General features: G+C 41.1%; 2 protein-coding genes across 2 annotated transcripts in view; both read right to left on the reverse strand.

The window, feature by feature from the left end:
• Window positions 1-524: 524 nt before the first annotated feature.
• On the reverse strand, window positions 525-14,236 carry LOC110527605 (uncharacterized). Its single transcript, XM_036989280.2, has 13 exons — window positions 14,104-14,236; window positions 13,680-13,760; window positions 12,089-12,274; window positions 9,685-9,747; window positions 9,292-9,411; window positions 8,548-8,627; window positions 7,733-8,246; window positions 7,504-7,577; window positions 6,941-7,154; window positions 6,507-6,629; window positions 4,408-4,538; window positions 2,440-2,536; window positions 525-1,947 (listed from the first exon to the last, which is right to left on the reverse strand). Exons 2-13 carry the CDS (start codon window positions 13,753-13,755, stop codon window positions 1,943-1,945), a joined length of 1,683 nt encoding a protein of 560 aa, XP_036845175.2. The 5' UTR covers window positions 13,756-13,760; window positions 14,104-14,236; the 3' UTR covers window positions 525-1,942.
• A 2,872-nt stretch (window positions 14,237-17,108) lies between these two features.
• Window positions 17,109-17,580, reverse strand: part of polr2h (RNA polymerase II, I and III subunit H) — a 3,228-nt gene continuing 2,756 nt past the window's right edge. Inside the window, exon 6 of the mRNA XM_090182865.1 lies at window positions 17,109-17,467. Within this exon, the coding sequence (XP_090038991.1) occupies window positions 17,350-17,467 (118 nt within the window). The 3' untranslated portion in view covers window positions 17,109-17,349. The remainder of the gene's footprint in view (window positions 17,468-17,580) is intronic.

The raw sequence follows: 17,580 nt of genomic DNA on the forward strand, positions 1-17,580 counted from the left end.
TTACGATTTCATGAACAGTTATTTTTTTTACTGAAGACATTGTCATTAGCCGACAAGGGCTAGTCTAAACAAATCTGATATTTGCGTATCATATGTAGAGCTTCTAATTTCTGATAGACATTTAAAAGTGCTCAACGTGGCAATGAATATTAAAAATCAAATCTAATAAATACAGCTCACATTTTGTCCACTTTCCAATGTGGCCCAACACCGACATATTTACATGCCAGTTAAATGTTACGTAACAATTTGCCTTTATGAACTAACGTTAACTGTTAGTTTCTGTAATTACATGTTGGCATTTTAAATATGCATTATATTTGTTAACCTCAAAATTGTGGCTAAACCGCTCCGGTTTTACAGGACATAACTCAAGTTATAGTATGCCCCCCCTTACCTGAGATGAGTCTTCTCACCCTGGAATTATTATTTTTGAAATTACCAACGCAATCGGGCGTTTATTTGCAAACTTTCTAAACGGTGCACATATGTCACTAATATACCAATTTGAAGTACACTTTAAACACTGGCAAAACTTTATTTTTATTATTAAGGACATTTCATTGTAAAATGGTCAAAACGCACAATATACTGCTGGGCTGGTAGTACATGTACACAGTAGTGTTGCAGACACTAGTGTAATGTTTTCATTTTGATTGAAAACATTTGACAAACTTGTTTAGCAATGGTAGGTAATAATGTACTAGAACATTATTCAAAATAGCTTTCAAACAAATATTTCATCTAAGTTTTAGACTTCCCCTTTAGTAACCACACAAATAGTACAACATATTAGGGACCATGACAACGAGCTATGAGGAAATGTGTGTTCAAATCATATGCAACTTAAAGTATCCAAAGAGTACGGAAAAATATCTAGAATATAGAAAGATAAAATGTTAACTATAACAATTAGCATATCCTTTACAAAATGAGACACCTCTGGATAAAAACAGCTATACTCAAAGGGAAGACAAATTCATTAACTAAGTGGTTATAGAACAGGTTGTGCAGACCAAAATATAATACCTCAAGTGTAAAAATAGTGGATTTACATTGAGCCATATTCATCTTTACAGCTATGTCACAAGACTTCTAGAACAGTATAACTTAAACATGACTCATTCATAAAGCCATTATTATTTATTACAGTCAGTAGTGATCTAGTATTTCCCCTTGCCCTCGTTCTGTGGAAAAAGTGTGATTTTCATAAACATGTTCTCTTGGGCTATTTTGTTGCCAGAGTGCCAGTCTGTTTGTGCCATCGAGCCGACTCCTTGTCACTGTAAACAGTTGGGCTTAACGTCGACAGCAATGGCGTCGTCAAGACCACAAACGGATCTGGGACCAGGATAGCTATCTACTTGAGGCTCTGCCACACAGTCTTCAGTTACACCACAGTAAAGGGGAAAAAAAGGATAAGGGCCCCCACCAGTGTTCGAAAAGGGCACTGCATTTCATAATCATATTCAGCCATCAAACAAAACCAAAAATGCATTCATACATTTCAGTCAGCTGAAAACGCTGGGCAGTGTGTGGGGGTGAGGTATTAATGTTTTGACCATTTGTCTCGACATAAAAAAATAAAAAAAACTGATCTGTTCATTTCCTATAAAATCTTTGTCGGGTCAGTGTTTGAAAGCATTTCAGTCAGTGGTACAATCATGTGAAATGTGATTAAGTTATGAGCTATAAAAATCAGAAACACTTACGAAGTTGTGATGTTTTGTGCATAACCAACACCTTTATAAAATGTTTGTACATTACACCTAATTCCAAAGTATTTAGTTTCCATTTTGATACTATATTTGCAGAAGTACATTCATCTAGTACGGGCTCTACAGTCATCTTGTACGGTGTGTGTGCGCAACGTATGTGAGTCTTCAGAGATTGAGGAAGCACATGTCCTGAGATGAATTCAGGGTAGGAAGAGACACTCGCTTCACACTTGCAGAGAAAGAGAAAACACATTTGAAATACCGTGCCAAAGTGGATATATATATTTTTAAGTACATTTTATAGTGTAACATTTGTTTGGATGATGTGTTAAACATGTAAATAGACAAGATCTGACATGGCCCAACAGCTGAAACATTTGTTCTCCTCATCTACAATGCATTGAATGGCTTCATTTGGGACCACGCACCAACTTCTACGGTTTCAAGAACATTCGTGGTCCTCTGTCGCGCATGGCGCTCAAGTTTGATTCACAGGACTAGGGACACTTCACGCCATTTGATAGAAAGGGATTGTTGTAGCAGGTTAGAGCCTTAACGTCAGTCTCCAAACCCGCTACGTTAGTTCTCCAAGCCTGCTAGAACAACGTCACTTCCATATCGGAGTGGCATAAAGAGAGATGCTCTACATAAAAAATAAAATAAAATCCCTTTGGATAAAAGCATCTGCTATATGGCATATTATTTGTAAATTGAGACGTACCTCGCAAACCCCCGCATTTGTCACACTCCTCCAAGCAATCTGCATGGTCCACCACAGTGGGAGCCACCAGACGGGGATAGGAGAAGGAGAACATGATCTGATAGAGAAAAGGTTCAATGTTACAAAACATTAAACTTATTATTCACAGAAACCAAAAAAAAAAAATTCACAATTTGAGGTAAGCCAACCAAACGTGTTGGATTATATATATGGAGAATATATCTGATTTAATCGATATCGGCTTTTTTTGGTCCTCCAATCTGTATTGGCATTGAAAAATTAAAAAAATAAATAAAAAAATAAAAAATAAAAAAATCGGTTGACCTCTATGTTCTACTCGTCATAATATATATATATATATATATATATATATATATATATATATATATATATATATATATATATATATATATATATATATATATATATATTCAAGGGGTCTGAATGCACAATTACAATACTGAATGAACACTTATTTTAACACATCTATAATATCTATTTAGTCTCAAATAATGAAACATGTTCAATTTGGTTTAAATAATGCAAAAACAAAGTTGAGAAGTAAAAGTGCAATATGTGCCATGTAAAAAAGCTAACGTTTAAGTTCCTTGCTCAGAACATATGAAAGCTGGTGGTTCCTTTTAACATGAGTCTTCAATATTCCCAGGTAAGAAATTTTAGGTTGTAGTCATTATAGGACTATTTCTCTCTATACCATTTGTATATCATATACCTTTGACTATTGGATGTTCTAAAAAAGGTAGTTTAGTATTGCCAGCCTAATCTCAGAAGTTCATAGGCTTGAAGTCAAACAGCGCAATGCTTGAAGCACAGCGAAGAGCTGCTGGCACATGCACGAAAGTGCTGTTTGAATGAATGCTTACGAGCCTGCTGTGGCCTACCACCACTCAGACTGCTCCATCAAAACAGACTTAATTAGAATATAATAACACAGAAATATGAGCCTTAGGTCATTAATATGCTTATTCTTTCAGTGAAATACGGAACCGTTCCGTATTTAACCTAACGGGTGGCATCAATAAGTCTAAATATTGCAGTTACATTGCACAACCTTCAATGTTATGCCATGATTATGTAAAATTCTGGCTAATTACGGTCTTTGTTAAGAAGAAATGGTCTCCACACAGTTCGCAACGATCCAGGCGGCTCAAAATGCTGCATTTACCCTGACTCTACTTGCACAGAACGGAAGAAAAGTGACTATTTCCCTAGTTAGAAGAAATTTATGTTAGCAGGCAATATTAACTAAAAATGCAGGTTTAAAAATATACACTTGTGTATTGATTTTAAGAAAAGCATTAATGGTTATGGTTAGGTACACATTGGTGCAACGACAGTGCTTTTTTCACAAATGCGCTTGTTAAAAATAAAACAAATAAAAATCACCCGTTTGGCGAAGTAGGCTGTGATTCAATGACAAATTAACAGGCACCGCATCGATATGCAATGCAGGACAAGCTAGATAAACTAGCAATAACAACCATGTGTTAACTAGTGATTGTTAAGATTTTTTTTTTGTAAGATAAGTTTAATGCTAGCTAACACCTTACATCCTCGCTGCACTCGCATAACAGGTAGTCTGCCTGCCACGCAGTCTCCTGGTGGACTGCAACGTAATCGGCCATAGTCGGTGTCCAAAAACACAGATTTATCGATTATGAAACTTGAAATCAGCCCTAATTTTTAAAAAAAACAGGCCATTCCGATGAAATCGGTCGACCTCGCAAACACACAGCTATGGTCTCTAAACCAAGTTATCGTTAATCATTGTATATTTATTCCTCGTTACGTTTCTATTTCTCTATATTGTTGGGAAGGACCTGTAAGCATTTCACTGTTAGTCTACACCACTTTATCAATCATCTGATATGTTATGAGGTACATTTATTTACATGGGTTATTCTCAATTAAATGAAATCTATTTTACAAGAGACACCGTGAACTCACAGCGAACAGGGCCAGTAGAGCCATCATCAACCCCAGCATGATGTACATGTGTCCCGTCAAACCACCCCCCCATAGGGGGCCCAAGATAGTGGCCAGACCCCCCACAGAGCGACGCACCCCCTGGCTCAACCCTGGAGAGAGAGGGAGGGACAGGCAGACAGTTACTGACAAATAACAGACATACCTGGGGTTCAGAAATAAATACATACAGTTTGAAGTCGGAAGTTAACATACACCTTAGCCAAATACATTTAAACTCAGTTTCACAATTCCTGCCATTTAATTCTAGTAAAAATGCCCCGTCTTAGGTCAGTTAGGATCACCACTTTATTTTAAGAATGTGAAATGTCAGAATAGAGAATTATTTAAGATTTGATTTCTTGCATCACATTCCCAGTGGGTCAGAAGTTAACATGCTACGAAATATTAACTGAGTGTATTGCCTTTAAATAGTTTATCTTGGGTCAAACGTGTCAGGTAGCCTTCCACAAGCTTCCCACAATAAGTTGGGTGAATTCTGGGCCATTCCTCCCGACAGAGCTGGAGTAACTGAGTCAGGTTTGTAGGCCTCCTTGCTCGCACACGCTTTCAGTTCTGCCCACACATTTTCTATAGGATTGAGGTCAGGGCTTTGATGGCCACGCCAATACCTTGACTTTATTGTACTTAAGTCATTTTGCCACAACTTTGGAAGTGTGCTTGGGGTCATTGTCCATTTGGAAGACCCATTTGCGACCAAGCTTTAACTTCCTGACTGATGTCTTGAGATGTTGCTTCAATATATATCCACAATTTCTCTACATGATGCCATCTATTTTGTGAAGGGCAAGTGCCCCCTCCAGCAAAGCACCTACACAACATGATGCTGCCACCACTGCGCAGCACGGTTGGGATGGTGTTCTTTAGCTTGCAAGCATCCCCCTTTTTCCTCCAAACATAACAATGGTCATTATAGCGAAACAATTCTATTTTTGTTTCATCAGACCAGAGGACATTTCTCCAAAAGGTACGATCTTTGTCCCCATGTGCAGTTGCAAACCATAGTCCGGCTTTTTTATGGCGGTTTAGGAGCAGTGGCGACTTCCTTGCTGAGCGGCCTTTCAGGTTATGTCGATATAGGACTCGTTTTACTGCGGATATAGATACTTTTGTACCTATTTCCTCCAGCATCTTTACAAGGTCCTTTGCTGTTGTTCTGGGATTGATTTGCACTTTTCGCACCAAAGTACGTTCATCTCTAGGAGACGGAACGCGGCTCCTTCCTGAGCGTTATGACGGCTGTGTGGTCCCATGGTGTTTATACTTGCGTTCTATTGTTTGTACAGATCAACGTGGTACTTTCAGGTGTTTGGAAATTGCTCCCAAGGATGAACCAGACTTGTGGACTGCAATTGTTTTTCTGAGGTCTTGGCTGATTTCTTTTGATTTCCCCATGATGTTAAGCAAAGAGGCACTGCGTTTGAAGGTAGGCCTTGAAATATATTCACAGGCACACCTCCAATTGACTCAAATGTCAATTAGCCTATCAGAAGCTTCTAAAGCGATGACAACTGTTTAAAGGCACAGTCAACTTAGTGTATGTAAACTTCTGACCCACTGGAATTGTGATACAGTGAATTATAAGTTAAATAATCTGTCTGTAAACAATTGTTGGAAAAATAATTACGAGTAGAGGTCCTAACCGACTTGCCAAAACAATAGTTTGTTAACAAACAAATTTGTGGAGTTGTTGAAAAACACTTAGGTTGGAGTCATTAAAACTAGTTTATGTAAACATCTGACTTCAACTGTGTGTGTGTGTGTGTGTATATATACAAAATCCACTCTTTATGTGAATTACGGACACAACCAGGCAGAAAGGAAATGGGGTGTACCAGGGTTATGTTCATTAGGGTACACAATGCAAACCCTTAAGCAACGGAAAATGAAAATAAGCTTTCTAATTGGACAAGTCTAGATGATCCCCCCCCCCCCCACCTGAAACAGGTACTTCTCTTCCGATTGGTGCCCAAATGAACAAAAGACTGGTTTAGAGCACACAGTTAAAACTACAGACGTCTACGCCCAAAAATGGTCCTCTAGAGGGCGCCGTTGCCTACCTTGAGACTTTACCGAAGTGATTTTGGAGAAGAGACACACCTGGGCCACAGCAACAAAGGGGAGCCCCGAAATCTGCAGGAACACCCCAATGATGAACTCTGCTAACTGCCAGGAGAAATTACCTGAGGAGAGGAGAGAGAGGAGACATGGGACTAATCCATTGGCTTTTTATTAGCAATGGAAGTACGTCACAACAGTTCTAAAGTTATACTCAATGTTACATCGCATTAGTCACAGTCAGTATCCTGAATCTGAAATCCTGCAATTCAAATGAATGGCAATTTTAAAACATGTTTTTGTTGTGAAATAAAAAAATCAAGGTTTCTCATTTGCTGTATGGTAAATAGCTTGTCTGAGTAGGCAACATTGTTCGACCGAGCTAAAAATAAAAAATGGCCCGGCTGAGTAGAGCGTGTTGGGCAACCTCACTCACCCTGTGGGTTGGCCAGGAAGATGAGGCACCAGACGCAGGAGATGTGGCAGAGGATAAGGCCCACGGCCAGCACCACCCTCTCAGTCGTACGGCGGCACAGCCAGTGGACAAACAGGAAGCCTGTGATCACCTCCACACTACAGATGCAGTAAATGATGCTGTTCTCCAACTCCCCGAAGTTAAAGTACTGCTGGGTCAACGGCGTCACGACGGTCTAAGGTGGTAGGAAATCAAAAGGAGGTCACGTTACTGACACATTTTTCATAAACACTTTATGAATAAATAGTGTTATTAGCGCTCACACTAACATAGCATTTACAATGGCATATTCAAAAACATTACTATAAAGTCTAACAAGTACTTCGTAATCGTCCAGCAGGTAATTTAGGCAACGCCTCCACAACCAAGCACAACGATGTATGCATGAGGACACTGAAAGTTGGTTTAAGGACAGTGATTTGGCTAACTGCTACCCTCCCCCCAGTCACTTTTATGCAATGTCGTATGTGAAAGGCTCTTCAGTGAGTGAGGAAGAGAGCACATGGACAGTTGGGCAAGCTCACCTCCAGTGCTGTCTGGTTAAACAGTATGACGAAGTGAGCTGTGAACAGCACAACCACCTCCTCCCTTAGGAACTCTAAACAGGTGAGGCGCAGAGAGGGAGAGAGACAGAAACAGGGTCAGAGAGTGATGGTGTGGAGGAAAGACAGGAAGGGGAGTTGGACAGGTACAAGATCAATACACATTTAAATGTATTTTACCAACTTGAGAAACGCATCCATCACCACCCACCTCGGCTCATACTGAAACTCGCAGAGCTAGAGTCACCCACCCCTTCGAGTGGGGGCGAGTGGGTAGGAGAGACGTGAGGCAGGTTGGACTTGGCCGGGTTAGCAGTTGACCTAGGAGGATCAGGGGTCACCACCGAGCCGTAGGACCCTAGGATGTCTGGGCGTTGCCCGAGCAAGGGCTTCCCCTCCCCGGCTCCCTCCCCCCAGGCTCCTCCCACGGCTCCCTCCCCACAGGCTCCCTCCCCCCAGGCTCCCCCCTCGGCTCCTCCCACGGCTCCCTCCCCCCAGGCTCCCCCCTCGGCTCCTCCCACAGCTCCCTCCCCAACCCCCTCGGCTCCCGCCTCGTCTCCTCCCACGGCTCCCTCCCCGGCTCCCCCCACTGCTCCCTCCTCCACAGTTCCCGCCCGCTCGGCTCCCGCGGCTCCCTCCCCCACCAGCTCCTCCAGGGGAGGGAGGTCCCAGAACATGAAGACCACGACCAGCTGGAGGAGGGTCCACATGAAGCACATAAAAAGCTGTGAAAAGGGATAGTGTTACGGTTAGAGCGGCCAACCGGTATTTACAGGTTTCAAATCCCCGTATGGGGCATTTAGCCAGTTTGTTCATATAGTTCTACCTTGTTTGTGACCTAAGTCCCAATTCAAACTAAGTATATTTACAAATGATACACATTTATAACGTCTCAGGTAATCATTCAAATACTCAATGAAAAATGACAGAATAAAGTCTATAGATAAGACATACAGTATCTTACTACACATGTTAACATATACCTATTATACTGTGAAAAGATAAATTATTCAGTTATCGTCTTACCCCAGGTGCAGTGTACTTGTTCACCACGAATGGCCCCAACTTGAAGTCACAAAGCCTCAGGAAGAGATTCAATACAGGACCTGTGTGTGATGAGGGACATCATGAGACAGACCCTTACACTAACAGAGACACAGGTGGGTGCGTTCCAGGTAGTCTTTTTCATAGTCCTGCTGCACATGTCAGAATATGGCAATATCTTATTCCTGAGACATTAAAAACAATTCAACGCATTGTGAGAGCAGAGGCCAAAATACAGAGTAGGAGTGTTGATCTAGGATCAGTTGAGTATTTTAGATCATAATGAATGATTATTATGGACAAGGTGGATCTGATCCTAGATATTACTCTGAGGAGCTTAATGAATACAGGCCCTGATCAATAGCAGCTGGACTGGGGGGAAAAAAAAAAAGACAACCTTGAACTCCATAAACTGAGTAAATGACAACATGCTATGAAGCAGAAACACATTACTGGAAACAATGTTGTTCTGGAGGGCTGCCCTGGTCGTGGCTAGATATTTTGAGTTGTCAGGAACAAGTTTAGCATTTGATAAGCCTAAACCCAATTCTCCTAACCTGCTATGTTAATTATCCTAACCTGCTGTCCAAGTTCTGATCTGCTACAAAAAGTCATTATGTACTCCATCTTGTCAAAACCAGGCCTGCATGCAGAACAGCGTGCGTTTCCAAAAACACGATACTCCTACAATGAATGGCACAAAGGAAGCAGACAAACAGCACTGACCAATCATTAGGCCAATCTGTCGGCACGCCATGACCGATGCGAATACAGTGGAGCGGTCCTCGTGGGCTGTGCATCGACCCATGAAGCCGAAGATGGAAGAACCAGCACCTGTACCAACACCTTTGGGAGCAGACACATTAGTAACATGGAGGTTAGCAAGAAAACAGATACAATAATTCTGAATGTCATAACTTTTTTTCTAAAAGTCCATCTTAGAGTGGCCACAAGCATGTCATTTTACTCAAAAAAAAAGACAAAACAAAGATGAATCACCCTGCAAAACATTTTGATTAGGCTATAATCTAAATAATCTGTTTAAAAATATATATTTTTTTTAAAGTGTCCTTTACAGCTCAAAACTGCATTGCTCTAGTAGTATATGGGTAGTCTCACCTGCCACTAGTCTGCTAGAGATCAAAAGCCATTTGGAGTAGCCCATGAAATACATGAAGTTACCTAGAGGACAACATGAAATACATGACGTTACCTAGAGGACATTAAACACATGACTAGAGGACAACATGAAAACACATGACGTTGCCTTGAGGACAAAGAATCATCACAGTAGAACGACCAGGGACCATGAGTTTCAAGCATCAGAGTGCTGATCTAGGATCAGGGTCCATCCTGTCCATGTAATCATATTCATTGTGATCTACATGGCAAAACTGATCAAAACTGCCCACCCATATTGATGGTTAGTGTGGTGCATTATGGTGTTGAACGCTGAGCTGTAGTCAATGAACAGCATTTTCACGTGTTCCTTGTGTCCATGTGTCAAATGCAAGAGTGATACAGATCCACAGATGACGCTATGCAAATTAGTGGGGGTCCAGGGTGTCTGGGATGATGGCGTTGATGTGAGCCATGACACGACTCTCAAAGCATTTCATGGCTACAGATGTGGTCATCTGGACAGGTTACTTCGGTGTTCTTGGGCACAGAGACTATAGTGGTTTACTTGAAACATTTAGACTGGGTCAAGTTGAAAATGTCAGTGCATGCTCGGAGTACACGTCCTGGTAATCAGTCTTGTGAATGTTGACCTGTTTAAAGGTCTTACTGCTGTGGAGAGCGAGGTCACAGTTGTCCAGAACACTCATGGATAGTTTAGTGTTGCCAGCGTCGAAGCGAGAATAGAAGTTATTTAGCTCGTCAGGTATGCTCGAGTCACTGGACAGCTCACAGCTGTCCTCGATCTTAGTCATGCTTTGCCTGGTTGATGGTCTGGAGGGCATAGCGGGATTTCTTATCCGGATTACAGTACCGCTCCTTGAAAGCAGCAGCTCTAGCATTTAGCTCAGTGCAGATGTTGCCTGTAGTCCATGGCTTCTGGTTGGAATAAGTACATACGGTCATTGTGGGGACGACGTTGATGAACTTATTAATGAAGCCGGTGGACTGATGTGGTAAACAACGCCTTCAGATGAATCCAATAACATATTTTATTTATTTATCCTTCCTTTATTTAACTTGGCAAGTCAGTTAAGAACAAATTCTTATTTTCAATGACGGCCTAGGAACAGTGGGTTAACGGGGGCAGAACGACAGATCAGCTCTGGGGTTTGAACTTGCAATGTTCCGGTTACTAGTCCAACGCTCTAACCACTAGGCTACCCTGCCGCCTCCAGTCTGTGTTAGCCAAACAGCCCTGTAGTTTAGCATTCGCTTCATCGGACCACTTCCATATTGGTACTTCCCGTTTGACTTTTTGCTTGTAAACAGGAATCTGGAGGAAAGAATTATGGTCAGATTTGCCAAATGGAACACGAGGGAGAGTTGTCTCTGTGGCGTTTTCACCTCTAGTTGCACATGTAATATACAGGTAGAAATTAGGTGAAAGACTTCAGTTTCCCTGCATTAAAGTCCCCGGCCACAAGGAGCACCGCCTCTCGGTGAGCATTTTCTTGTTGGCCCACGGCACTACACAGCACGTTGAGTGCAGTCTTAGTGCCAGCATCCGTTTGTGGTCGTATATAGACCAACACAAAACAAAAAAGAGATGAAAACCACTTGGTAAATAGAATGGTCTACAGCTTATCATGAGGTATTCTAACTCACGCGAGCTAAACCGAGGCTTCCTTAATATTACAGATAGCACACCAGCTGCTAACAAAGAGACATAGCCCCTCCCCTGAGCTTCCCTGATGCTGCTGTTCTGTCGATGTATAGGAAAAAAAATCAATTTCTATTTACCATGTCCTTGTTCAGCCATGACTGAGAAACATGGGATATTAGAGTTCAGAGCACGTTAATAGGAAAGTCTCAAACAGAGCTCATCCAATTTATTCTCCAGCGATTGCACATTCACCAATAGAACAGAGTCGAGGTGATTTATCCATTCTCCTATGTAGTCTCGTCTGGTATTCCGCATGTCGGCCTCAAAAGCGCAGTCTCCTTCAAGTGTCGGGATTTGGGCCAGATCCCGGGATCATAATCATATGTCTTTCACCTCCGACTTATTGAAATGGAAGTCCTCATCCAAGTTAAGGTTAGTGATAGCTATTTCTGATGTCCAGACACTCTTTTAGGTCATAAGAAATGATTGTGGAAACATTAAGTACAAAAAAAACAAAAAGATTAGCACAAAGGTTAATTGCACAATTGGTCAGGAGCTTTTAAAACAGACACCATTCCCTCCGGCATCATTCTTAGGAATATTACCCTCTGGAAGGCCAGGTTGAATTGTCTCCATGGTGCTTAACCCTGTCGAATAATCAGATCTACAAAAGTGCCTAAGGGGTAGGAGTTAAGGGTTGATTTGGGATTCTGGGTAAGATTTCAGAGAATAACTTACCGACAATTTCAAAGAGGTTTGCAAAGAGGATTATCTTCTTGGTGGCGTGTGTCTTGTCAGACCAGTGGCCAAACAGAGGACCCGAGAGGAGACCAGACAGACTGAATGCCGATAGGCCCAGACCTAGGAAGTAAGGCGCTGCCCCCAGAGTCTGCAGGTACCTCCATATCGTGGGCAAGATCACAGCTGGAGAGAGGGAGGCATGGAATAAAATATTTGCTCCTTTAGTTCCTCAATTTACACTTGGCAATTTCTCGCCTTCATTTCTCTGAACAAGAATAGACTGACGAGTTTCAGAAGTACTTTGTTTCAGGCCATTTTGAGCCTGTAATCAAACCCACAAATGCTGATGCTCAAGCTACAACTAGTCTAAAAAAGGCCAGTTTTATTGGTTCTTTAATCAGCAAAACAGTTCAGCTGTGCTAACAATTGCAAAGGGGTTTTCTAACGATCAATACGCCTTTTAAAATGATAAACTTGGATTAGCCAACAACGTGCCATTGAAACACAGGAGTGATGGTTGCTGATAATGGGCCTATGTACCTCTTTCTAGATATTCCATCAAATTCACCGTTTCCAGCTTCAATAGTCATTTACAACTTTAATGTCTACACTGTATTTCTATTCAATTTGATGTTATTTTAATGGACAAAAAAAGTGCTTCCCTCTCAAACAATGAATTTTCTAAGTGACCCCAAAGTTAAGGGTACTGCATGTCTGGGAGCAAGGCTAGCTAGTCATTTTCACGAAATGCAAGTCAATGACGACGTTTACGGTTTCCATAGCGTTTACATTATCTGACGTCATGAGACCGATCCTCTCCTCTGGATTCCAAGGTTTAAATTGTTTGCTTGCGGAAACCTGTCCCCCTCTTTAAACATGACTCTGGTAGCCTGGTCCTAGCTCCCGACGGGAACTAAGGATTGTGTCACGACATTGATTTCCTCGTCAAGTCACACACAGTAGTTTATTAAAATCTGCCCAAGAGGATCCTACTTGCGAACTCATGTTTACATTTTACCTGGCTAATAATAACAACAATCATCCAACATAAGTAGGCCTATCAATGACGTACCCCCCCCCCCCCCAAAAAAAATAGAAGCGCTTAATGAATCTCTGTACGGAGGTTATTTGCCAATCAGTACAGCAACAGTTGACAAAGAATTGTTCAGGTCTAAAAACAATTCATTCCCATTTGAACATTAGGCAATACAATGACTGTGGAATGTGCTGTAAAAATCAGCTGAGCTGACATGAAGGCAAGAGCATAAATTAGTTAATGAGCAGGTTTAAAGTAGTGGAAAGATTGGGAAAGATGCAAGGGAGTCATTAGGAAATCAATTGGGCTTTACAAACCCCATGTTTCTGTCCATTAAAATAATTACTCATAACCTCTACACCTGGTCAACAAACAGTGACATAAGACAATAAGTGACATTTTCTGACAGGGTACAGAACAGTCACATCAGTGTGGTACGCAAATGTTAGCTTCAGTTGAATGTGCATTTTTAATCTATATTGTAAAATGTTCGCATAGGCTAGAGTAACCACAATATATGTCCCCCCCCCCCCCAAAAAAAAATACACTTACCATATTCCATTCCACTTAGAAGAAAGATCAGTCCAATTGTGAAGTAAGTCATCTTTTTTTTCCGTTTTAACTCCATTGTGCCTGTTATTTAATGTGTCAATTAATATTTTACTTTGTTGTAGTGTTATCGTTATTCATCAATGTTCGCAATTGGAAGCAGCTTGCTGAGCAAATTAATCCAAAGGACAGTGCGTCCAATTAAATTCCATCGCAAGGTTCTTGAGGTTGTTTTACATTTAGCAAAATCTTAAAATTATACGGGTTTTTTTTTTACATTAAATATTAATCCGCATCTCATCAGATTACCAGCGACTGGAACCCAGTCAGTGTAAACGATGTGATTTCGAGATGCACTGTCCAATGCATTATAAAATCTGCGAGACTGCAATGGACTCATCGTCAGAATACGTAGTTTTGAACTCACCCTTCAACTAATGACTTAAATTTGCCGCTCCCAAATTGTTGGTTTTATGTGCAGTGTAAACTATGCAGCGACTACAGTTTAAGTGTATTTTAAGTAAACCAGAACCTACTTCCAGTAGAACGTCTGCCAAAGCATGGAAACGCAAATTAGTGACAACACGCCACAATCCCAATGTTTATCTCTTCGAGCGCACTTCCGGTTGTCAGGATGAGTGTGGAATAAAAATATTAATTTTTCAACATATATGTTAGATTTCTGTGGGGAAATAATATTAATAATATACCGGAATACACTTTAAATGAATGGCTACAATAACTATTAATAATAGCCTAAACTCGGTCGTTTTGGTTTTTGCCGTAGCACTACACAGCTGATTCAAATAATCAAGTAATCATCAAGCTTAATTTGAACCAGCGGTTCGGTGCTAGGGCTAAAAACCAAAACGTGCACCCCTAGTTTGAGAAACCCTGGCGGAAAAATAATAAAAGCAATGGCTTTATATAATATTATCCTAAAATATATATCTACTCATATTCAGACTTTTCCCAATTTGGGAAACAGTGATTTTATTACGTTTTCTTAGGAACTTATTCGCACCAAAATACACTATGAATGGAAGTCACACCTGGATGACAAAATAGCTGAAAAACATGTTTATAGACTGTTAATTTTATCTTAAGTGCTTGCCAAATCTCCATTCACATTTCCTCATTGCTATTGCAAGCGTTTCCACCAACAAACCTTTATCAAAACATGTTACATTTCAGCATGTGATGTGTCTAAACTCGAATAAAAAGCATGAGCTGACAAATTATTTACTGTAGAGGTGCTGACTAACAGTGAATAAACTGGAAACTACAGAAGAGTTGCACACTCCATGTGTATAACCTACCAGGAATTTATTGGGTAAGAAAACACCCATGTTTCGGCATCACTTTGCCTTCTTCTGTGTGAAATTAACATGAGTAGGCCTAGTTAGTCTTTGACAACACTTTTCCCCCCCAGTCTGTGGAACTGGGAGAGAAAATGCAGACATTATCCAGTAATGGAATAAAAACACTGATTCTGTCTGTCCTCCCAAACCAGGTGGTCACATCATTGACGTTGACCCAGTCCTGTGACTTCCATTACGACTGAAACTGAGAGGGCTGTGTTGCACACATTGCCGCTTTCAGGCGCACATTTAATTCAATTTCAATCTGCAGAGTCTCCACATTTATTTGCTGCCATGCAAGCGAATATCAAACCATGCCTCCAAGGCATGTTGCCGACATGACAGATATGGGGAAAATTCTATTTATGACATTTCCAAGGGCAGGCAATGTGTACTGGTTTCCATCTTCCATTTTATCAGTGACAGTTAAACTGACAAAATTCATTACTTTATGTAACGGATGTGAAATGGCTAGCTAGTTAGCGGTGGTGCGCACTAATAGCGTTTCAATCGGTGACGTCACTAGCTTTGAGTCCTTGAAGTAGTGGTTCCCCTTGCTCTGCAAGGGCCGCGGTTTTGGGTAAAGATGCTTCGTGGGTGACTGTTGTTGATGTGTGCAGAGGGTCCCTGGTTCGAGCCCGGGTATGGGCGAGGGGACGGTCTAAAGTTATACTGTTACATTTACAAGAATGTGCATGCATAATACACACTGAGTGACCAGGGGAAGCCAGGTGAAAGCTTTGAATCCTTATTGAAGTCGCTTGTTAAATCCACTTCAATCAGTGTAGATGAAGGGGAGAAAACAGGTTAAAGAAGGATTTTTAAGCCTTGAGACATTTGAGACATGGATTGTGTATCAAATCAAATCAAATTTGTCACATGCTTACTTACCAGCCCTTAACCAACAATGCAGTTTTAAGAAAATACCTAAAATAAGTAAGCGATTAAAAAAAAATAATAATAATTAATGAGCAGCAGTAAATAACAATAACGGGGCTATATACAGGGGGTACCGGTACAGAGTCAATGTGGAGGCTATATACAGGGGGTACCGGTACAGAGTCAATGTGCGGGGGCACCGGTGTCGAGGTAATTGAGGTAGTTATGTGTATGCAGGTAGGGTTATTAAAGTGGCTATGCATAGATAGAGTAACAGCAGTGTGTGGGGGGGGGGGCAAATAGTCTGGGTAGCCATTTCATTAGCTGTTCAGGAGTCTTATGTGTGCCATTCAGAGGGTGAATGGGCAAGACGAAAGATAAGAGCCTTTGAACAGTGTATGGTAGTAGGTGCCAGGCACACCGGTTTGAGTGTGTCAAGAACAGCAATGCTGCTGGGTTTTTCACACTAAGTTTCTCATGTGTATGAAGAATGGTTCACCACAGAAAAACCATCCAGCCAACTTGACACAACTGTGAAAAGCATTGGAGTAAACATGGGCCAGCATCCCTGTAGAATGCTCAACACCTTGTAGAGTCCATGCCTGGAAGAATTGTCTGTTCTGAGGGCAGAAGTGTATGCAACCCAATATTAGGAAGGTGTTCCTAATGTTTTGTACACTGTGTATATGACCTTACACAAATGTAAGAAACATTTTAAATTAAGTTTTAGTCAAATATAGCGGTTTGGGCTTCTTGCAGTCAATTTGCAGCCAACAAATTATTTACAATTATGTTCCAGCCCCCTGACCATGCGCTCCAAAAATAATGAATGTCATTTATTTTTTTTAATTAGTTTTTAATTTTTTGGTAATATTTTTTTTTTTAAACGGCCTAAAGCTGCATCTAGTTGATGATCCCTGCTCCACAGCTTTCTCAAATCGTCTTTCCTTGTGCCTCATCCTCAAAATACATTGGAAGACATGGTGAAAACTTCCTTGGAACTTCTCCAATGTGTTGAGAAAGAGGTAATGAAAGATCCGCGAGGAAGAACAATTATTGAGAAAGCGATTGTTACATATCAGAGGCATGTATGTTCTGAACCACATTATTTTATCTGAACATTCCTCAACATTGTATAATACAATAAATAGTAACGTTGAAACTAAATAAAAGTGCACACACCACATACAGATTTATCAAAAAACATTTTTATTTACACGACTTTTGCTTTACGGTCTCTCTCGTTCATCTCTTTTGGAGAATCTAACAACACTAAATAAAAATAAACTAAAACGTTCTACCGCTTCAAAGTGTCTTTAAAGATGGACATCCTCTCCACATTTTCCATACAGAATCAGAATGTACAGTAGTAGCCTCCAGTTCAGGGGGTACTGTAGACAGAGGAGCCGCTGTGGCCACACTTGGGGGGGGGTCTAGAAGGCCAGTTTCTTCATAAGCAGATAGACTCGGGAGTCCACTTCAAAGCCGTGCAGATTGTTGGCATCACCTTGTAGCCTCATCAATAGGCCTCCGTAAGACACATAGGCAGAGCTGTAAGGAGGAAGGACAGCGCACAAACACACACCATTAATAATTATGCTGTGGTCTAAATGAAGGAGCAAACATTGGACAAAAAAAAAAAAGACAAGAGCTGAATGTGCAAG

Source organism: Oncorhynchus mykiss, chromosome 1 (assembly GCF_057628025.1).
Source record: "Oncorhynchus mykiss isolate SJ-2025 chromosome 1, ASM5762802v1, whole genome shotgun sequence".
Lineage (NCBI taxonomy): Eukaryota > Metazoa > Chordata > Actinopteri > Salmoniformes > Salmonidae > Oncorhynchus > Oncorhynchus mykiss.

Bases quoted from the DNA above. Each gene is read 5' to 3' on its own strand.
- LOC110527605 (XM_036989280.2), bottom strand. From the start codon at position 13,755: ATGGAGTTAAAACGGAAAAAAAAGATGACTTACTTCACAATTGGACTG. The intron at 8,628-9,291 runs GTCAGTGCTGTT...CATCACACACAG, and splicing joins ACAGATTGGCCTAATGATTG to GTCCTGTATTGAATCTCTTC. The intron at 8,247-8,547 runs GTAAGACGATAA...CCCTTTTCACAG, and splicing joins ACAAGTACACTGCACCTGGG to CTTTTTATGTGCTTCATGTG.